This window comes from Mauremys mutica, chromosome 14 (genome assembly GCF_020497125.1).
Source record: "Mauremys mutica isolate MM-2020 ecotype Southern chromosome 14, ASM2049712v1, whole genome shotgun sequence".
Taxonomy (NCBI): domain Eukaryota; kingdom Metazoa; phylum Chordata; order Testudines; family Geoemydidae; genus Mauremys; species Mauremys mutica.
The window spans coordinates 45,914,971-45,938,309 of record NC_059085.1 but is presented as its reverse complement, the minus strand read 5'-3'; the positions used below and the strand labels follow the sequence as shown (position 1 = coordinate 45,938,309).

The 23,339-nt window shown below is 51.0% G+C and overlaps 1 protein-coding gene across 16 annotated transcripts in view; it reads right to left on the bottom strand.

The window, feature by feature from the left end:
* PMFBP1 (polyamine modulated factor 1 binding protein 1) overlaps window positions 1–23,339 on the bottom strand; it is a 333,447-nt gene that overhangs the window by 96,384 nt on the left and 213,724 nt on the right. For 15 of the 16 annotated variants that reach the window (XM_044987514.1, XM_044987515.1, XM_044987511.1 and 12 more), the window contains 3 exons: window positions 20,335–20,481; window positions 14,067–14,150; window positions 9,999–10,190 (listed from right to left, as the gene is read on the bottom strand). In XM_044987514.1, coding sequence (XP_044843449.1) covers window positions 9,999–10,190; window positions 14,067–14,150; window positions 20,335–20,481 — 423 coding nt within the window. Of the gene's footprint in view, window positions 1–9,998; window positions 10,191–14,066; window positions 14,151–20,334; window positions 20,482–20,968; window positions 21,264–23,339 lie in introns of those variants that run through there. The other variant, XM_044987526.1, reaches the window with a different exon arrangement.

Genomic DNA, 23,339 nt, shown 5'->3' with positions numbered 1-23,339 from the left:
GGGAGTCAATGTCTTATTAAGTGTCAGTTACTTATTAAACAGTCTAAGTTATTAGCCAATCAGGAGGCTTTTACTATTAGCCTATTGCAGTTGATCAAGTATTATTTTCTCAGTCATTTTGCTGTGAGAATTACATATATATAAAAACTCAATATTTCCCGTTCTACTGTTTGACTAGGAATCTGCAGTCCTATAGTAAATGATACAATGATTTCACACGACTGTGGCTCTTTTGGGTGAGTTGATTGCTAATTTGGCTCCTGAACCACGGCGGTCTGAGTGTCACTGCTCTATATATCCAACTGCATGCCGTCTAGCACCTCAGCAGAACACAGGGTCAGCTCTGGGGCACAAGGAGCCTCATCCCCACCTTAGCCTGCCCTACTCTGTGTGACCCCAGAACTTGCATGGAACACTGTGCTCCATCAAACAGCTCACTTTCTCAGACCACAAGCACAAAACTGGGGTAGCTCTTCCCAGGACTGTTTTGTACTGTAACAACAAGAAAAAGGAGATTTGACACTCTGGAAATGCTCCCCTCTTCCTGAAGTTTATTAGAACAATCACAATTCTATAGCGGTAATTCTTTCCATTCCTTTCTTTCATTCTGAATTAAAGACCATCCACTTCAGAACCCAGCCAGGCGCTTTCTGATATCAAGGAAAGTGCCTGAAGAATAAATTGCTCCTATCAGAAATAAAGCATTTTCGTTCTGCCACAAGCAGGGAGATCTGTGTTTCTAAGTCTCTCCAAAGGCAACTCCATCTTTACTGCTCTCTCTCCTTTTCCTTTGATGCACAAAGCCTGCACATCACAGGGCTGTGATTGCGTTCAGCTTTGGAGCAGTAGAATTGTAAATATTCATTGGAGTCCAAACTAGTTTTCCCAAGTCTCTCCTAAGGGCTCTGTGGCTATGCAAACAGCAGCGGCTGTGCATTAGCCTCCCGGCCCGGAGGCTGCCTGTTTCTCCACAGCCCTCAGGACTACTTCTTTACAGAGACTGCACGGAGTGACGCCAGTCCTAACGACCATTTCAGCCAGCAGCTCCCTTCTTTTTCTTTAGTCTCTCCCCATCTGACAGGGCAGATCCCTCACCACATCACACCCACCATGGACACATACCTGCTCTACGCTATGAAACTGATCAGCTGCTGACAGACACACTCCCAGCTTAGTATGGGCACCGGGCGCGCTGCGCACATCCATGTAGCCCCCATCCTTGAGGTACAAACCCCGGGCACACTTGCATTCACTGCACCCCACCCCTGGCACAGGCCCGGGTAAACTCACAAATGCCGCACACTGTAGGGGCACTCTTGGGCACATGTATGCTCCCCACACCCTGAGCCCTAGGAAGACAAATGGACACACTCCCATACACCCCTCCCATGCACACCTGGGTGCGTGCCCACGGGCACACGCGCATACACCCCCCCATGCACACCTGGGTGCGTGCCCACGGGCACACGCGCATACACCCCCCCATGCACACCTGGGTGCGTGCCCACGGGCACACGCGCATACACCCCCCCATGCACACCTGGGTGCGTGCCCATGGACACACTCCCATAACCCCCCACACACACACACTTATGGATGCGTGCCCACGGGCACACGTGCATACACCCCCCGCACACCTGGGTGTGTGCCCATGGGCCCCCCCCACACGCACACCTGGGTGCATGCCCATGAACACACGCGAATACAGCCCCCCTTCGAACACTTGGGTGCGGGCCCACAGGCACACTCCCCCGCCCCACGCACACCCATGTGCGTGCCCACAGGCACACTCGCATATGCCCCCCCTCCCCGTGTGGCATGCACACGGAGACATACAGCAAAGGTGCAGTCATTAACAGTAAAGGGCGTGAGTCACTCTAGGTTGACAGGACACAGTGGACACAGACTTGCCCCTCACCAAGGCTGCCAGGAAGGTAACAGGAAATTTATTAATGTCCAGACAACTCAGTCTGCACAGCCACCCAAGGAATCACGTTTGCACCCAGAAACAGACTTCTACCATGCTGGTGCTAGTAGAGCGGAGGAGTGCAGGGGAAACAGCTGTGTGGAAGTCTGCGCCAGCCCACTGAGATCTGTGTGGTTATGCCACCCCCCGACCCCAATTGTCTTCTACACACACTGCAGTACGTGCTCAGCCTCCCTCCAGGGTAACTCGTTACCAGGTAACCAGGCAGATCAGAGGCACCTCCAGTTTCCTAGGACCGGTCACCTCTTTCTCCTGGGTGAAGATTTGGCCACCATGACCCACACACTTGTTACCTGGTTGTTTTACCGCAGCTCGCTGTACCTGGGAGTGATTGCAGAAGCAGAGGCTGCAGACCATGCAGAATGTGGCACCCCAACTCCTCGCTCGGATGAGCCACCGTGAGCACAACACCCTATGATCAGATCCCTCCAGTGACCCTGGGCTGTTGCCTGTTCAAGACCTTGATACCCATGTCAAAGCACTGACAGGTCAGGACCCAGCTCCACGCAGCTCCTTTGGGGACTCAGCAGAGGAGCACAATCGTCGGCAGTAAAGCACACTCAGGTGAGAGGCTGTGGCTGTGATGTGGACTTTCAGAGGGGATCAGACCAGTTCAGGGCAGGGTGGCCGGCAAGGCCTTGCCTCTCTGAGAAAGCTCTTCCATGTAACCAGAATGATTATTACAATATGTGCACTTGTCCACACACCTGGATCCCCCACCAAATATACCCACCCCACCCCCCAGGATTCCCATAGCCAGGGAAGGGAGAAGACTCTGAAAACAAATAAGGACTAATTTACCTGACACTATGGTATAGGTGGAGGGGCATTTAGAAAACCCAGGGACAGACTATGAGAGGTCAGGAAACTTAAATCAGTCAAGTCAGAATTGTTACTGGAAAAACAATTCTGCTTCTGTACTGGTATTACGAGAAGTGATCTGGCAAGGCTTGGAGCAGTGTGCATTTTCCCTTTAGCCTCTTGGTCTACTGCTCACTGAGGACAGAGCCATCTGCACGGACGGCCAACCCTTCGGCCTGCAAGCTACAGTGAAATAGCTCAAGACTCTAGGATACTTGCTGGTGTCTGTCGTGCCTACAGCACTGTGAGCGCATCAAGTCACCAGGATGAAGGGAAGAGTAATTCCACCAACAAAGAACACCTGGGAACCTGCTAACTGACCAAGGCTCATCTTTTCTTTACAGCCTCCTGTCACAGCTGCTCAAATTCAGTGCGCTACGAAGTACTATGAATGGGACAATCAACCTGCCAACAGACAGTCAGCAATGATTTCTTCCTAAGACCAGAACTCAGCCCCCACTGTGCAATTAGCACCCTCTGAGACATGGATCCATGAGGAGAACATCCAATTCAGAGACACAAATATATAACGGAAAGGAGAGGCAGAGGAGTGAAAAAAAAAGAAGAAGTCCTTCATAGAAGTCCAAAATAAATAGCCCACAACTTGCAGGGATTCTTTCTACATTGAAAGAAACAAAAATAACAGAGAACAAAGCTGGTCTTGTGGTGACAAGGAGGCCTCACAGTCAGGAGCCCTGAACCTAACTGCTGGTTCTGTCGGTGACTCAGTGTACTTAGGAAAGTCAGTTAGCCCCTGTGTGCTGCATCTGTACAATATCTACCTACCTCATTTTAATTCACAAATATCTGTTAAAAAATGGAACGTGCTGGAGAAGGGGGAAGTATTACTCGCATAATGATTAGTGCTCAGTTGGTGGGAAATGAAATATCAACCACCTACGGTTTAATCAAAGACTTTGCGTGTAATACAGAAACTGCTGGGATGCTGCTGCAGCTCCAGTCTTGGCACAGCTGCCACTAGCACTCCATGCATCGGGACCCAAGTAGGGGGTCAGTGGGGAGTGTGCTGACCACATCCAGCTTCAAGTTTGCAGAGGACATCAAAATCGGGGCAGTTATAAATAATGAAGAAGACATGTCACTGATTCAGGGTGATCTGGATCGCTTGGTAAACTGGGCACAAGCAAACACTGCATTTTAATACAGCTAAATGTAAATGTATACGTGTAGGAACAAAGAACGCAGGCCATACTTACAGGATGGGGGATTCTATCCTGGGAAGCAGTGACCATGAAAGAGATTTGAGAGTCCTGGTGGAGAATCAGCTGAACAGGAGCTCCCAGTGTTGACGCTGTGGTCAAAAGGGCTAATGTGATCCTGGGATGCATAAAAAGAGGAATCTTGAGTAGGAGCAGGGAGCTTATTTTACGTATATATTTGGCACTGGTGTGACACTGCTGAAATGTTGTGTTCAGTTCTGGCGCCTGCAATTCAGGAAGGATGTTGATCAGTTAGAGAGGGTTCAGAGAAGAGCCAAAGGAATGATTAAAGGCTTAGGATACCTGCCTTATAGTGATAGACTCAGGGAGCTCAGTCTATTCAGTTTAACAAAGAGAAGGCTAAGGGGTGACTTGATCACAGTCAGTAAGTATCTACAAATTTAACAACAGACTTTCAGTCTAGCAGAGCAATGATACCACGATCCAATGGCTGGAAGTTGAAGCTAGACAAACTCAGTCTGGAAATAAGGCATAAATCTGTAATGGTGAGAATAATTATCCAGTGGAACAATTTACTGAGAGTTGTGGTGGATTCTCCATCATTGACAATTTTTAAATCAAGATTGGATGTTTTTCCTCAGAAATCTGCCCTAGGAATTATTGCAGGGCAGTTCTCCGGCCTGACACAGGAGGTTGGAGAGATGATCACAATGGTCCCTTCTGGCCTTGGAATCTGTGAAAAGTGTAACAGCTCTCCTTCCAAAACTGGATCAGACAGAGCAGGGTTAAGATGAGGATGATGATGGGACTGGTTTCGGTGTACTGCTTGCCCCACTGCACTGCCAAATTGCTCAGTGAGCTGAATGAGTTCCTCACCATCATGGCACTGGAAAGGCACTAACTGAGTGTTCTTGGAGATTTCAATACGCATGCAGAGGATGAATCTTTTGCGCTGGCTTAGGGTTTCCTGGTATGTCTACGCAGCAAGCAGAAACCTGGGGCAGTGTGTCTCAGAACTCAGGTCAACAGACTGGGGCTTGCACTGTGGTACTAAAACCAGCTGTGGGCTCAGGTTGGAGCTTGGGCTCTGAAGCCCACTCTCCTCCCAGGCTGGCCATTACCCCTGCATTTGAGGCTGGGGCTTATCTCTCCTGTTGTTTCGATGGTCTGTCCTCAGAAGGGCTGCAGAGAGCTCGGAGGGAGAGTCTTGTTCCACTGACTAATCCCATGAAGGTTTGGTAGGACACTATAATACTCGTGTTCTCCACCACTGACACAGTGGTCCCATGGCACCTTCTTCACTGGCTTTGTTCTGACAAGGTCACCCAGGCTCACAGGTGATTGCAATAAACGAAGCAAGAGGGGAGACAGCTGGCATGCTGGTGCTGGAAGTCCTATGCCGAGGCTGATCAGCTGCACAGGGGGCAAAGAACTAGTTCTTTTCCTTCACTGTTGCATCCATAAAAACCTTGGTCAGCAGGTTTGTTTTGAGTGGTAGTCAGAGAGTCTGGTAAATCAGTCCTGTCTCAACTTGGTAGCTGGGCTGAGTACTTCCTAATGTGAGGAAATTGCTTGTTGTACTGCAGACAGGATTGATCAGATTAGGGACGAGTTATCTGCTTCCTTGGAGGGGGAGCAAGACCCTGTCCTCTCTGCAAAAGTCCCAGATGGTGATGCTCGCTAAAGTACTGGAGGTGTTGGGAGAACTTTTGACCACAACCTGTGCTTTGGAGCCACATCTTCCTGGCTGGTGAAGGCCAGTGGAGAAGTACTAAGCCTCTGGCTTGTGATGGTAAATGCCTCTCCAAGAGGGCTGGCTGCCTATTGCTTTGAAGGATGCAACATTGTGGCCTTTGCTCAAGAAGTCAACACTCAATACAGACAATCTAGCAAATTATCAACCCATAGCACACACCACCTTCTTGAGGACGCTTGCGGCGAGAGAACTCGCTCAGTATCTAGAAGTCCTTGATTGCCTGGCCCCTTATCAATCTAGGTAGAAACCTGGCTAGGGCACGTGGACAGCACTAGTCATGGTGGTTGATGATCTCCTCCTGGCAGTGGACAAAGATCAGTGTCCATGCTGCTATCAGATCTGTCAGCTACCTTTGTTACCACTGATCATGACATGTTGCTGGCTCACCTGTTTTCTCTCTGAGGGATCTGAGCAGGTAGTCAGGTATAACTGTTCCTTTGCTTGAAAAGCTCTCAGATGAGGGGTGGCGGAGTGTGACATGCTCCCTCCTGTTCCAGGTGTACATGGGGCCAGCAGCAGGATTAATGAGGAGGCCTGAGGTCTGGTGTTTTCTGTATGCTGACGCCGTACATCTCCATATCATGTGACCTGTCCAATGCAGCTCAGTGCTTCAGTCACTTCCTGGTGGAGATCAGGTCACAGATGAGAGCAAGCTGGCCACGGCCCAGTGCACACAGGACTGAGTTGATGCTGTGGGTTGGGGGAAGGAGCCGGAGGAGATATCTATCTATCCCTGTGACTGAGGGAGTATGTCTGCCGCTAGTTATTAGAATCACCAGCTAAGGGTTGATTTTAGCCACCCAGCTGCTGTCTGACGATCCCATTACAGCAGTGGCCCTGGCATCTGGTGAGGAGACTGATTTGCTGACTGGTCACTGTGCTCTATGTGGGGCTGCCCCTTAAAGCCATCTGAGGACTGGAGCTGGTGCAGGAACCACAGCCTGGCTTACTGAGCAGAGTCTCTTGCTGGGAGCCTGTGCCCCAGTGCTCCAGGATCTGCACTGGCAGCCCAATGGACTCTGGCTGGAGTTTAGGGTGCTGGGTACAACCCACCACAGGGCTGCACAATTCACTGCTCACACTGGCTGAGCTGCATGCTCAGCCAGGCCCCTCCTCCCACTCTAGTCAGAACCCTATTGACATTGGTGAAAACTGGGAAAGCAGAAAAGCCTGATTTCCACTGAGACCAGAAATGCCCAGGATTGGCCTGCCTGAGGGATCCCTCCCCACGCCGAACTGCCATAGAGGAGCTGGAGCCCCCTATAATAAAATATAATATATGGAGATATACCTATCTCACAGAACTGGAAGGGACCCTGAAAGGTCATCGAGTCCAGCCCCCTGCCTTCACTAGCAGGACCAAGTACTGATTTTTGCCCCAGATCCTTAAGTGACCCCCTCAAGGATTGAACTCACAACCCTGGGTTTAGCCAGCCAATGCTCAAACCACTGAGCTATCCCTCCCCCCTTGTTAACAAAGAGATGGGACTACTGGCAGGACTCAGTAGCTTGCTCTTCCCATCTGGTCTGAAATAGCCCAAATTCATGGCTTACCACATGAGAGCAGGTCTGCTTCCCTGGACAGATAGGAGCTTTGTTTGTATGGGTTGGCTAGCAGGCAGAGTTCCCTTCTGAATAATTATTATAATGCTGCTGGATTCTATTGTCGTGTCAGAGAACCTAGGGCACTGTTCAGACACCCTACTACTGACAGTGAAATCCCTGTGTAACTATTACAAACCTCTCCTCAACAAGTAGCACGTTTTAAATGTAGGAGCCTAAAGTTAGGCCCCATAACCCATATTTAGGCTTCTAAATAAGTGGCCTGATTTTCAAAATGCTGAGCAGCCAGCAGCGCTCACTGGAGTCAAGCTGCCTAAATAAGGGCCTGGGCACCTCGAGCTAATCTCAGAGTTCCCAGATCACATACAGGACAATTGCAGGATTTTCTAGGGGGGTGGGTGGGAGGAACTAGCCAGAAGAGAATCATCCTGCATCTACTCCTTACTCATCAGACTGACTGCGAATAATAGAGAAGGTGAAACCAGTGACAGCTGAGCACAGTAAGGAGTGGGAAGCTCACCAAATCCAGCACTATGTAGGCATTAGATTTTGGGAAAACAAATGATGTACAATTAAGAAATGTAATTGGAGGAATAATTCAAATTCCTAAGCGTGGGGGATCTGACCTGTCACCATGATTAGGGCATAGTAGATTACAATTCTTCAAATAAGGAAAAGGACAGGAACATGGGTAAGGGCTGACTCTGTACTGGGTTCTGTACTGTAATCGCCGGAGCATGTGAATGCCCCAAGATCTGCAGTTAAGATTTCTGTTGGGGTGCGAACAGCTGGGGTCGGGAGGGAACCACACAGATACACAGAGTCAGTTAAGGTGGAAAGGGAAACGCTGCTAGAAAGCAGAATGAGTTAATGTTGCCAAAAGCATTAAGAGAACTAAAAAGCACTTTTACAAAGCTAACCAGAGAAGACACGCCTCAACCAAAAACTAAGAAGGGGGACAAACCAAGATTGCATCTAAAATGGCTGACACTGGACTCTCGATCTCCTAGCAGAAATAAAGGGAAAAAAGATTGTACAACTAGGAAATCAAGAATATCTTATTAAAAGAGCTATTCAGGTATATAAAGGTTGTTGCAAGGAGGAGGGAGAAAAATTGTTCTCCTTAACCTCTGAGCATAGGACAAGACGTGGTGGTCCGGCCCATGCTGCTTCCCGTATCTCCCATTGGCCGGGAACGGCAAACTGCGGCCACTGGAAGCTGCGAGCAGCCATACCTGCAGACGCTCGGGTAAACAAAGCGTCTCGCGGCCCGCTAGGGGCTTACCCTGAACAAGCTGCGAACCAAGTTTGGGAACCCCGGGTCTAGACAATACTTAGTCCTGCCATGAGTGCAGAGGACTGGGCCAGATGACCTCTTGAGGTCCCTTCCAGTGCTACGATTCTATGGTTCTATTGCTAAACATCAGAGAAAGGAATCTTTGGGAAAGCTGAACACACTCAGTTCAGCAGAGCCAAGTGACATGAATCCAAAGGTATTACAGAAATGAGCCCATGAATGAATCAGATCAGTAACAATCACGTCTGCAGTTACAACCGGGTAAGTCTAAAGCTACCCTCAATACGAAGAAAAAAAATCCACTCGGCACCTAGGGCTTGACCAGCTGTCTCTGTGTCCGTGGGAATCGACTCCTAGAAGGTGATGAGCAGGGAGCCATAAGCAGCACTAGGGCTTTATGAAGAAGGAACTGAGCTGCAGAAGGGGCTTTACACATAGGTATGCCCCGGGGTGGAGGGCTCTGCTCAGGGTGCCCACCTTTGCAGAAGGGAATATTACTCACTGCAAGTTTTCCCTGAGCATTCACACTTGTAGGCTCTGGCGCCCCTGGCAAGGAGCTGTGGAACTGCCTTGAAAAGCCATGCCCACGGGGGTACACCAGCAGTCAGGCATGAGGATGATATCATCATGCAACTCAGTGTAAGGGAGTGCACCTCCCTCAACAGCCTTAGATCCTTCTCCGTAGAGTCCAGAGCCCTGACATTGAACAGAACTCTGAGGTGGAGGGAAAGCAGGCGGGTAGTGTGAATGCACAGAGGTGACTCTTGGGACGTAACTTCACTTTCTTCTTTGAAGGCCTCTGTGGGAGATGAGCAAGCAGAGTTCCACCAGGTGGACGATGGGCAAGGAGTTCTTAGCAAAATATGGACAGCCCAAGGAGCAGTCTGGTGAAAGTGTGCTCTCAACTCCAAGTTGCTGCTTTGCAAATCTCCACCACCAGGGAAATCTGTCTGAAGAAGGCTACTGATGCTGCAGTGCCTCTTGTAGAGTGAGTCTTCCTACCAGCAGTTACTGGCTTCTGAGCTAAGATGTAACAACATTCTGCACAACTCCTAATCCAGTGAGAGAGTCTCTGGTTGGTAATTGGTTCTCCCTGTTTGTAAGAGGACTACGTTAATGACAACTGCGTATCTTTTAGTTTGTGTCGGAAGTCTTCACATGGGACAATTACAGCCCAACATTTTGGTGTGCTCTGCAATTCAGACCCCTGTAGTCCGTACTGTGGTGCAGTGTAGACACATGCAGAGCACAGCTCTCTGGCTCCAGCTGTAGGTATTGTGCATACAGCCTAGAAAGGAGCAAACCCTCATGAAGCTGATATTCTCCAGCTTGGTGCTTGTGTGTGTGTCTTACCAGCAGGTTAGCATCCCGCAGCTCGGCCTGGAGCCTGTGCACTGCTGTCTCTTTTTTCCGCAGCTCATCCTGAACATCAGCAAGTCTCTGCTGCAGCTCTGCCTGCTCCTCCCACGGGCGTGCTGGCATCTCAAAGGAAAGACTCCCACTGGCTTTTTCCCAGGTCCTCAGGCTGGACATCAGTTTCTCAATCTGGTGGGGAGACAACAACTCACCAAAGGAAGCCTGGGGCTAGCCCTGCCTGACTACCCAGTGGCCGACATTGTGCACACATTAATACCCTGCTGCCCGCAGGTGCAGTCTGCAGCATTGCCTTCCCAGAGACCTGGGGTGTCATTCTGATGGTCTGGCTCCCAATTCCCTGTGTGATTCGGACTCCAGCGGAAACTGCCGCCAATCCCTGCAGATGCTGGACATCAAACTACCTGCTCTCGCCATTACGCCATCAGTTGAATTCTCTGTGTCTCTTGCCTCAATTCCTGGCAGGGTCTCAGCCCAGACTGGCTGATGGTGTTAGGGGAGGATTCCATTCTTGGCAGGGTGTGGGCTTTTTGCTTTGTTTAGCATTTTCTAAATGGACAACTGACCCGAAATTCTCAATTACTGAGGGACAATCTTCACTCATTGCTATATTTGCTTTCCACAACCAACTCTCTGAATAACTCTTCATGAGTGATGTACCCGAATACTTGGATGCTAATATCTAAACTGTATTCTTAAATTTATTCACCTAAATTTGGGTTATTGCTGATTATGCACTATATGTATCTTATGACTTTTAAAACAAACTGTATTTGTGGATAATCTAAGCACTATACCCAGAGGTACAGACACTATTTTCTTAACCTGTGTACTATATAATTTTTTAACATTAGCTTTAATCAAATTTGTAAGTATTTAAAAGATGAGGGTTCGGGGAATGCCTTCCTGTCACAGCCAGGGATGACAGCGTCTACCTGAGGGGTGGGAGAGAGAGAGAGAGAGAGAGGATCCCTTCCTCCCGCTGCCTCTTTCAGGAGACCCCAGCAGTTTTAGCTCATGGGAATTTTCTCCTTGCTGGCCCAGCCAGAGTGACCGAGTCCCCAGAGGGCTGCTGCAGGGTGACTGAAACAGACAGAGACCTTCCCAGGTGAGAAGCACTCAGAGGAATTGCTTCCAAGCAGTAGCCTTGGAGATTTCTGTTAAACACCGAACAAGGGGGCTTCCTCCCTAATCTCCCAGAATGACAAGCTGTCTCCTGCGCTTGTAGGACCGAGTCCAGTCCCTTCCCTGTCTGTACTTGTGACCTTGCCACACTTTCAGGGTAACTGCATCTGTACATGCCCTGTGTGGTCCACTCCAGGAGTGCCCAGTCTGGTCTCAGGTCTCCAGCTGCCACCTGTCTGTGGGTGGGACCCTTGTCCCACTCCCTTCTGGCGGGGAGTTCTCAGGCTGCCCAGCTCCCTGCCTTACACTGTGATATCCCTAGCAAGCCACCTCTGCATAACGGACAGCGCCTGAGCATTGCTTCTCCCCCAGGGCTCTGAGCAGGGCTTGATGGCCGTGACCAATTACCACTCAGCTCTTCCTAAGCAAACACTTTCCTCCTTAACATAAAAGCATTACAGAGAAAACCTAAAACCAATACACATTCCTATATGCATGTTAACTGCTACCCAGAGGTCAAAGTCTTCCCAACCCTTCTGTGAAGGTTGGGCCCCCTCCTTGGACCGAAGGCCCTGTCTAGTTGCTGGATCAGGAAGAAGGCCCTAAGTCAGTGTAAACATTGCCTATTTTATATCAACATCCCTTTCTTTGTCAGTTGTCTCCGGAAAACCCAGTTCGAACCAGTCCATGCAAGCCTCTGGGGAGGGGAACACCTCTCTGTGTGCCAACTATGTGATCCGCCTTAATCACTGGTTCCTGGAGGAGCAGTGGGAACCCTCCCCTTGGAGCTGCATACAATCCCTAGCCCACACTGACACAAAACTTATTACAAGATGGTCCCCAAAGACATCACAGGCAGGTGCAATATCTGCCACACCCTTGTTACGCTGGGGAGATATCTGGCTCTGCCCCTCCCTGCTTCACAGGTCACTGGGAGAGTCCACGGAGCCAAGCTCGGCTCTCACTCTTAGCCTCTCCAAACCAGAAGACAAGGAATGCAAAATCTGGGGCCAGACGTCATGGACAGGGAAAGGCCTTGTTGGCTGTGCCCACAAACAGAGAGAGACTGAGATGGCCCAGCTCTGTGCCCCCTGCACTGCAGAAAAGGCAAGAAGGGGCTGGGGTCTGTATGATGGGATCAGCGTGTGCCCCTTACATTAGAGAGGAAGTGGGTACAAGCAGAGGGGCTGGTTGATGGGACCTGCCTGGGCTTCTACATTGTGGGTGACTATAAGTGCATTGGGGGGGATTGGTCTAAGCGGTGGGCTGCACTGCAGGGGGGATGGGTCTAAGTGGGGGGGCTGCACTGGGGGGGGGCTGCACTGCGGGGGAAATGAACTCTCCACTGAGATAACAAATTACTTTCAGTGCAGCAGCACAGTCTCGGAGATGCCCTGAGGCGGAGCAGGGAGTGCAGAAATGACGGTGTGGTAGGTAGGCCGGGGGCAGAGGCCCAGCTGTATAGTGCCAGAGGCGCTTGCGGTAGGAAGGATGGTGAAATCTTTGCACTCCTTATACATTCCCGGGAGCTGAAAAGCTTCATCTGCCTGGACTGGAAGCTCTGCTCTTCCCCTGGCCGCTCCTAGCCTGCACAGCCGTCCATTTCCCAAGTAATGAGAATGGAGATCGTGGAAGTCCCCGCCTGATGATTTATCCAGGTCACAGAGAGGACAGCCGGCTAACTGAGGTTAACAGCTTTCTTGGGTTCATTTCAAAAAGACATTAGCATGGGGCTGTATTAAACAATGATGTGCCAAATCCTGATTCATGCACCTGGCGAGCTCCCTGTCAGGCCGGGGGACCCAGCTGACAGGCAGGGCTGAGCTCTCGCCTTGAGGGCAGGCCCATAATTCATGCTCCTAGTGCTCAATTACACCTGACATGCCAGGCCGTGGCTTCGGTACCTCACCCAGCTGAAATAGCCCTGTGTGGGCAGTCCCGAGCCTTCGCCAGTCAGGAGTCAGCCCCCCCGCATCATGAGACAAGCTTCAAAATAACAAGTTTAAACAAATGGGTGTTTTTCACCCACCCCTCCCCCCGCAGCCCCCATTTGTGTGTGATCAGCTCAGGGTCACAGTCTGGCCTCACTGACACAACCGGAAACACAGGCCTCCCTGACAAGAGGGGACCTTTGGCCTCTGCTCCCCCGGACTACGGGGAGCTGCCAGCCTTGCCTCTCAGTGCCCCATCATGCCCACACAGCTGCCCCCTCATATTCTCCCTCTGGGCGACTCCATGGTCTTCTGCCCCCACCTGTCCGTACCTTCACTGCCCTCCCATTTCCCTCAGTCTCCTCCACTTCATGCTGTCCCCCTCAGCCTCTGCCCTCCCCTGTACCCCCAGCTTCCTCCTGCTCCCACTCACACCCGTGTACCTCTCTTGCTGTCCCTCCTTCCCCTACACCCCCATTCCCCATCCCCTCCCCTTCCTTCCTCAGCACCCCCAGTCCTCCTCCTGCTTCTTCCCCTGCCCGTGTACCCCTCCTGCTGTCCCTCCTCCCCCTACATGCCATCCCCTCCCCTCCTTCCCCTGCACCCCCAGTCCTCCTCCTGCTTCTTCCCCTGCCCGTGTACCCCTCCTGCTGTCCCTCCTCCCCCTACATGCCATCCCCTCCCCTCCTTCCCCTGCACCCCCAGTCCTCCTCCTGCTTCTTCCCCTGCACCCATGTTACGCCTCCTGCTCCCCTTCCTTCCTTCCTTCTCCTGCACCCCCCAGTCCACCTTCTGCCCTAACATTCCCCAGCTCCCCCTCAGGCCATCTCCTACACCCAACCTTCCCCAGCACTCCCTCAGTCCTATCCCTGCCCCCTAGATCTGCCTCCTCCCCCCAGCTAGTCCTTACCTTCTTTTTAGTAACAGGTCTATTTACATGATCTCCATTACAACTAACAAGCTTGTCTTCCATGCACTCAGGCTGTCTTACCTCTAACATCTGCTCAAGCCGATGGCCTCGTAGAGCCTCATTCTCTCCTGCTACCTGGACCAGACGTGCATTACACTCCCCAAGCTGAAGAGAAAGGGAAACATATTAGACATTCAGCTCCAGCTTAGAACGTAAGAACGGCCATACTGGGTCAGACCAAGGGTCCATCTCGCCCAGTAGCCTGTCTAACAGTGACCAACGCCAGGTGCTTCAGAGGGAATGAACAGAACACAGAATCATCAGGTGATCCGTCAAGTGAACACTCATCATCATACCAACAAACCAACTGCACGTCTCTTCAAACCAGTGGCAAGTGTCACTCTCATGTGTTCTTAACACAACTCACACATTCCCCTATTACCCAGTCCTTGAAGGCTCTGTCATGCAGGAAAAGGGGTAAACAGCAAGGTGGTTAAGTTTGCAGACAATACTAAATTACTTGCGACAGTTAAGTCCAAAGCTGACTGTGAAGAGTTACAAAGGGATCTCACAAAATTGGGTGACTGGGCAACAAAATGGCTGATGAAATTCAATGTTGATAAATGCAAAGTAATGCACATGGGAAAACATAATCCCAACTATGCATACAAAATGATGGGGTCTAAATTAGCTGTTACCAGTCAAGAAAGATGGAGTCATCGTGGCTAGTTCTCTGAAAACATCTGCTCAATGTGCAGTGTCAGTCAAAAAACTAATAGAATGCTAGGAGTCATTGGGAAAGACAGAAAATGCCACTATATAAATCCATGGTACACGTATACCTTGAAATATTGTGGGCAGTTCCGGTCGCCCCATCTCAAACAGGGTAGATTAGAATTAGGAAAGGTGCAGAGAAGGGCAACAAAAAATGATGAGTGGGGAGCAGCTTCCACATGATTAAAAAGACTTGGGTTGTTCATCTTAAAAAAGAGATTGCTAAGGGGGATATGATAGAGGTCACTAAAATCATGAATGCTGTGGAGAAAGTAAATAAGGAAGTGTTAGTTACACCTTCACATAACACAAAAACCAGGGGTCACTCAATGACATTAACAGGCAGCAGGTATTTCTTCACACAGTGCGCTGTCAACCTATGGAACTCATTGCCAGGGGATGTTGTGAAAGTCAAAAGCATAACTGGGTTCAGAAAAGTATTAGATAAGTTCATGGAGGATCAGTCCATCATTGTCTGTTAGCCAAGAGGGTCAGTGATACAACTCCATGCTCCGGGCGTCCCAGAGCCTCTGACTGCTGGGACTGGATGACAAGGGATTGTTCACTCGATAACTGCTGTTCTGTTCTCTCTCTCTGACGCAATACAGCACCCAGGCATGGAGTTAGGCCAGCACAATGGTAAATAATGCAGTGAAGTGAACTCTGCTCTAGTTAGGACCTACAATCCTGCAGAATGCTTCGTGCACCTTGGATTCCAAGGCCCTGACCAGTGCAATGGTTCTGCAGCAGATTCAATTTGCCATGTTATCTGGTGCCATAACTGTGCTCGGTGCTTTACAGACAAGTAAGGCAACAAGGTTCCTGGCCTTTGGTGCTTACAATCCAAATAGGGCAGATGATAATGAGAAATGACTGCAGACCTTAGGGCTCAGGGATGGAAGGAGGAAGACAACAGAAACAGGCAATACAGCAGATCATATCCCTTAATTTGTCTTGTATATGTCTTATTTCCCTAGCTAGCTATGTGAGGTGTTTTTTTATGGTGCCTATCACCATTAGGTCTGAACTAAGGCTAAACAAAAATGGGGTTAGCTGTGTTGGTTCCCGTGCATACAAGGCTGTTTGAATGGTACGCTGTTCTTCCTCCTTGTTAGTGCTTACTGGTGCTGTTCCAGGTGAAAGTCTGGTTTCAAGGGGGAGGGATGCGGGCCTGACATGGTCTTGCCTGTTCTTGAGAAAACACAAGCTGCTGCCTTCCCTCCACCCCCCTTTCAGGTGAACAAGAGAAGAAACTAAGCTAAGTCCAACCCAAGAAAATTCTGCAGTCCCATTCCACCCCGTGTCACAGGCTTGTCCTCACGAGTCTGTGCCAACCTTCTAGCTCTGATCCCTTTTCTAGGGAGCTTCTGGCCTCCCTCCTCTCCAGTCTCCAGTTCTCTAGCCTTGCCTCACCAGGGTCCCAGACAATGAAGCAGGCATAAGGTCTGGCTCCAAACTCTCCCTGCTTCCGATTCTCCAAGGTCATTAGTATTGTAGCCACAGTCCCGTAGCAAAGTCTGCTTTCGGAACTTGTCTACGTCTGACTGTCCAGCCAAATTCTGCACCCACTACTCGAGGCATCCCAGGAATGCCCCCAGACAGGGACAGTCTCTTCAGGGCTTCTCCCTAGCCAGGCTGCTTTGTTACCTCTTCCCAGTTCTGTTCTCCTAAGGCAGCAGTTCTCAAACTTTTGTACTGGTGACCCCTTTCACACAGCAAGCCTCTCATTGCAACCCCCTTTATAAATTAAAACCACTTTTAAATCTATTGAACACTATTATAAATGCTGGAGGTGAAGCGGGGTTTGGGGTGAAGGCTGGCAGCTCACGACCCCGCATGTAATAACCTCATAACCCCCTAAAGGGATCCCGACCCCCAGTCTGAGAACCTTGTCCTCAGGGCTCCATAACAAAGCCCACTCAAATATTCCCCTCCTGAGGCCTCTTGACCAGACAGAGACAGAACTCCTGTCCCTTTCCTCGCCTCTCTCAGTAGAGAAAGCTAAAGCCTGCTCCTCTCCAGGCTCCTTCTAGTCTCTTCACTGGAGACACCTACCAACAGCTCCTGCTCCCTGCAGATCTCTTTCCACTTGGAAGGAAGGGAGTTGTTTCTGTTCCCTTGCTACCTTTCCCAGCATTCCTGCCAGCCACACTCTCCCCAGGGACCTTGCTACAGGAACAGCGTAGGGCTGGACCATGGACTTGCAGATAATCTGATCTCTTCTGGCAGGATTTCCATGGTTGTGGTCCTGCCCTGAGAATGCTCTGTCCCATGCTCTCTGTAGAGTGTAGAGCTCTGGCATGCCAGTGGAGCAAGGTGTCCAAGCGTGCTCCAGGCTTGAGAGATGAGGTGCAGGATTGTGAACCCTGCTGGGTTGGGCTGGGGCACCCGCAGGAGCAATGAGTCCTGGAATTAATAGCCTGTTTTCACAGATTCAAAGATTTTAAGGCCTCTATAATCATCTGGTCTCTCCAGCTACATAGCCTTGAAATTTAGGACAAGAAGCCTGAACCTGACGCTGCGAAGGAGAGGATCCACAGATGGTGATCTGGTCTCGTGGTGGTTAAAGAGAAGGGGAGAGATGCTCTGTGGTGCTCTGGAGGGATGAGGCGGCACAGGCCCAAACATGGCTTTCTGGGCTCTGTCCAATAGGAATGATTATCATAGAATCATAGAATCTCAGGGTTGGAAGGGACCTCAGGAGGTCATCTAGTCCAACCCCCTGCTCAAAGCAGGACCAAACCCAACTAAATCATCCCAGCCAGGGCTTTGTCAAGCCTGACCTTAAAAACCTCTAAGGAAGGAGATTCCACCACCTCCCTAGGTAACCCATTCCAGTTCTTCACCACCCTACTAGTGAAAACGTTTTTCCTAATGTCCAACCTAAACCTCCCCCTCTGCAACTTGAGACCATTGCTCCTTGTTCTGTCATCTTCTACCACTGAGAACAGTCTAGATCCATCCTCTTTGGAACCCCCTTTCAGGTAGTTGAAAGCAGCTATCAAATCCCCCCTCATTCTTCTCTTCTGCAGACTAAACAATCCCAGTTCCCTCAGCCTCTCCTCATAAATCATGTGCTCCAGCCCTCTAATCATTTTTGTTGCCCTCCGCTGGACTCTCTCCAATTTATCCACATCCTTCTTGTAGTGTGGGGCCCAAAACTGGACACAGTACTCCAAATGAGGCCTCACCAGTGCTGAGTAGAGGGGAATGATCACATCCCTCAATCTGCTGGAAATGCCCCTACTTATACAACCCAAAATGCCATTAGCCTTCTTGGCAACAAGGGCACACTGTGCTGTCCTCTTCACTCCCACAAGCTCTCCTGTGTCCCATCAATGCCACATGATCAGTGGCTTTATCCTTGCTGTGTGTTTGCTTTGTATTTTATGGCGAGCACACAGGCAGGGCTAGGAAGCACTGAGTGGAGCTGAGAGAAGAACAATTTGTGGAGGGCTCTGCAGGAGCAGAGGAGGATGGTTCATGCAGAGAGAGAAGGAAGTGCTCCAGGCATAGAGGGTGCTGTGAAAACAAGCACAGAGGCACACATGGGAGGGAAGAAAACAATAAGCATCAGAGAGCCAGGAGAGAGCAGAGCATAAAGTGCAAAGCGAGGGTAGGAGACAGGCTGAGCGACACCTTTCCAGCTCCGGTGGCATTCCAATGCTCCTCAGACTCACCCGAACTGCCAGAGAGGGGCTGGAAGGTGTGATCACTGCAGCCCCACAGGCAGCCCTGGAAAGGGGGATCAGTGCTGGCAGCTTTAGCTGAATGGCCTGTTCAATTAAAAATGGAGCTGGAATATGATGATCCCTGTGCGACCAAGACAAAGGCCTGGGGCCCGGGATGGCAGGGAGACCCCGGCCTGGGGCTGGGACAGTCTGATGGGATCACTGGTGGAGCTGAAATGCAGAGATCACCTTACTGATTCTGAATGCTTGAACTCCAGGCAAACCCTCCACGTTTGTGGCCAATGACACAAGCAGCAGCACTTGGTTGGGAGTTTCACAGCATAAGGCTCTTGGCACCCTGCCTGAGAGCTGGAACGGCCACCTTCCCCTTCACCTGTCACACCACACAAAGGAGCCAGCATGTGTGAGCCACGAAGGGCAGACGGAGCAGGGAACGAGACAGAGCATCAACATCCAGCCTGATTCCCTCTCCCGCATACACCGACACAGACTCACTTACAGACAGATGCACAAATAGAGAAATGTGCACACATGGATACACTCACAGACTCACACATGCAAACAAATACACACATCTTCACACAGTACATGTCCCAGGGCAGGGCTGCTCTCCACCCACGTTTCTGTATACACACCCCTATGCACGACTTGACAGCAGGAGGAGCAATATCCCGTTACACTCCCGCATCAGAGCAGCATCGCAGCACCACCAAGCTACTTGCAACGAAACAAATTCCATTTTCTGCTAAAAACTCTGAAATGCTGCCATGTTCTGGACAATCCCTGCCGTGGTTAGCTCACTCCTGTCCTGCAAGCAGGGACCTGATCCTCTGGGATTTAATCTTCCATTATTCGGAGCGATTTCCTTATCAGTTTGTTACACAGGCAGACAACTTGCTCAGGCTTATGGGATGCTGAAAGAGAGCTGCAACGGTCCAGTGGGTCACATAGTCAAGTTCGGCAAGTAGTCCTGCAGTCCACAGTGGGACCAGCTGCAGCCTTTTCGCTCTGGCTACCATCACACCACAGTCCACTTGCCATATTGATCCAAATGACGGCTGTGGTCAATACCCTTCACAGCTACGGGCACCTGACAAGCCAACAAGCTGGACCCCCCCAGCTGAGGTGCCTGTAGAGGCAGCACGCCCTCCCCAGCTGGAGTCACACACAACTGGAATAAAGGATCTAAGCAAAGGGTTTAACCCCTGGCAGACTCCGAAGCACAGTGCCTGCTAACAGAGATCTGTAAGGGCAGGAAGCCCAGTGGATACAGGAAGGGGAGGAGAAAATGCTAAAAGGGGACCTTGGGGCTACAAAGGAGGAGGCACAAATACTGCCTAGCAGATAGGCTGTTGCCAGGGGCTGCAGAAGCACGGGGACAGTTTCAGTGTAAGGGTGTGTATTTTCTGAAGCAAATTCAAGATTTCTATCCCAGGGAGTCAAGACCAATACATCTGAACAAGCCTCATCCTGACTCACCGTTTACTGCTGTAACCACCCATTAGGACAGCTCCTTCCCAGGGGTGCAGTCCCTCTCCTGTCCTCCACAGGGCCACCCTATTCCTCACTCAGAGAGGATTTGACAGCAGGCTGCAAGGATCAATACCTAGAACATCTGCTCAATTGCAGCCGCTACCCCTGGAGTCAGGGTTTGGGCAGAGTGCATGTCTGCAGCCAGCAATGCAGCAGTTTCTCTCCTTGGCTTCCCATGCTCTCCCTTCCTCACTGGGAGCCTCCATCTTCAGGTCTTTAGCCCTTTCTCATACTGCATCATTTGCATGAGAATAGAAGCATGTCACTGCTGCTGGCTTAGGTTGCTAGTGCATGAAATAAAGTTACTAGCCAGGCCTATAGAGCTGGAGCTGGAGTGGAGTCTTCCTTACCTGCCTCTGGGATTCCTCCTGTAGCCTGCCGCTGGCCTCCAGGTCTTGTTCGAGCTGCTGGATCCGGCTGCATTTCTGCTCCAGTTCTGCCTGCCTCTCCGTCTGCTTGGTCTGCAGTTGATAGATCCTCTGCTCTTGAGCATCCAGCTATTGACCCGCCCAGGGAAAGAAAGAAAAAATGGAAAAAAAATCAATTAATACTAAACAGCTTAACAAAACCCTGAACAGCACAGGCCTGATGCTACTGGGGGTGGGGACTGAGGGGAGGAGAAACACCCCCCACTAGCTGCAAGAACTTGATGTTCTGGGGACGGGAAGCCAATATGGTAGGTGCGATTTGCTAGCACACCAGCCGCAGTACTGACATGTCCGAGGCAGGGAGCTGCAGACGCTCTGCTGAGGGACACTTGCCCTCATCCCGTCTCGAGGGGAGCTCTACGGAGCCTGGACGAGGGACAGAAATAGAAGGCAATGGCGCAAACACAGAGTTATTTAAATAAACAAACAAACAAACAGCTCCCAGCGCTGGCTGCGTGTTGCAGCTCCAGGCGGCTTTGCCCTGTGCTACGGAGCGCTGGGGCACTCTCCTCTGGCATCGCCTGTACAGAGAAAAGAGAAAGGAGGGCCTTGGTACCTCGGTGGCCAGCACATCCCTTTTGTCCTGCAGGAGCAGGAGCTGGCTTTGAAGAGTCTGGATTTTTGCATCGCGGCGTTCCAGCTGGAAAACGTTTACATGGAGAGGGAGAAAGGAAGACTCATGAATGCCAACCAGTGAGCAATCATCATGACAGGACTAAAGCACTGATCCCCAAAGCGAACTGTGCACAGACCCCATCACTGACTGGCGTCTCAGCTGCGACGGGCACGGTGGAAGAGGTGGCAGTAACTGCTTCCTCTCTGCAATGGCCAGGTGTGACTTCTGTCGCTGGCAGAGCAGACAGCGAGTGGGAGGCAATAGATTTTGCTGGCCACAGATCCTGAGAGTTTTTTTTAAAACTCAGCATTGGGAAATCGTCTGCAGTGATTGGTCAGTAGCGTGGTGATATCCTGACATGACAGCTGGGGTTGGAAGCACTTTTGTTCCTTGTCCCTATCCACAGGTGATATCAACACACCTCATTTATTGGGGCCTGGGGTGGCCCAGAGGAGTGCTTGTTTTAGGAGAAAATGGATTATCCTCCATGATCTAGTAAGGCTAAACAAAAAATGCACATTAACTAAAAACAGTAACAGCTTCCCAAGCACCAGTCCACTTGAGAGGAGAGACATGGGGTTTAGAAAGGACATGGCTGCAGCATCCTCCCACTGGAAATTAGCCATGTATAGCTCCTCCTGCCACAACTTCTCCCACTCTCCTGTCTCCAGCAGGGAAGGATACAGGAAGCTTCAGCCTCACTAAGCTCGCCCACTCAAAGGCTTCCCATACAGAGAGGGCCCCAGGCATGATGCACTTACGCTCAACCATAGAAATCTCTTCCTAGAGCCAGTGAAGAACAATGGCCTGGACAATTCCACGAGCGCTGAAATGCCCAGGTCCCTGCACACTTGATTCTTGTCCAGAGCTGCTCCTCTGGAACCCACAGCCCCTTCCCGGGTCCCCACTGCCCTGTATAGCCCAGAGCTCTCCCCTGCAGAGCCCACAGCACCTCCCTGGGTCCCCCACAAGCCTGTACGGCCCAGAGCTCCACATGGCTGAAACCAAACCGAGACCAGTGGGGGACAAACAGCCACAACATGGCCCAGCCCAAAGAGCAGTGGTGGAAGGGGACCGTGGAAAGAGGCAGGCTTGCGTCTGCGACAGGAATCGGAGTCTCTCCCCCAGACGTCAGGAGTCAGCCTCGGCTCAGAGCAGTAACCAACGGCACTGTTAAGGAAGCTGCACGTCTGTGCTGCAAAGGCCTGCTTGTGTCTGGAAGGTGCAGCACCAGATGGGCTCCAGCTGCTGCTCTGAGCCCTCGGTGCAGGTGCCCTACAAAGATGTGCCTAGCAGCTCAAGCAGCTCCATACCTTGGTGTAGCTCTATAAAACTAACTATACCAAGCCAAGTAACGGTTAGCCTGCCTGGGCTCCCGGTGCTGCGAGTCAGAGATCAAGCCCTGGAGACTGGGGCTTACTGTTAAACAAGGCTGGTCTTCTCGCCATGGTTAGTCTCCAGGGGCCTTTACCTCTCTTTTCAGGAGCTCGTTGGTTCGAGAAGATGAGGGGAGACTTTCACAAGGACGGGATCCAGGAGCACTGCTAACCTAAACCACAACATCACGGAGGTTAGCAGGCGGCACTGGCTGCCCAGATAAACAGCAGCAGCAGCTGGCTCAACAGCGTACGTTGTCCCAGTCACAGCCCAAGGATGAAGCACTGAGAACATGCTCCCGGCACTACATTCTGGCCAGCGGCGCGGCAGAGGTGGCAGCCCCTCCCCATGGCCAGCCTTTGGGATTTGGCACATCACCCCATCACGCCTCCTGCACTGCGCAAAGCCCACTAGCAGCTCTGGTCCCTGGAGCCAGCCTATGAAAACTTTCACTTCAGGCTGCAGCCTTTTGGAGTCCCCCATGCTGATGTCACCAATTCCCTCATTCCCTTAGGGGCTGAAGGTTTGATTGCCCTTCAAGTGTTTACAGACTAAACAATATAGGACTGAAATATGAGTGAGAAAAGGTCTCCAAGCTCCCATGTTGCAGCCACCTCTGCCTGGTTCCCATGACTGTCCCCCAAAAGAGAAATCTCTCATCTCCCCACCTGTGCCACCCAAACTCTCTCAGAAGAAATGGCTGCCCTCCCCAGTCCACCCCACCCCTGACTCCTACTGGGCTGAGGAACCTCTCCCTCTCATCAGGTTCCTTCTCCCCCCTGCCCCCCAACAGGAATCTGGGACACAGAACAGGACACCCTTCAACCTACCCACCCTACCATGGGGCAGAAAATCATGGACTAGCCAGCTCCCCCAGAACCCTGGCTGATTTCAGGAAGTGCCCTACCTAAAAGAAAGGGGTCTCCTGGCAGCC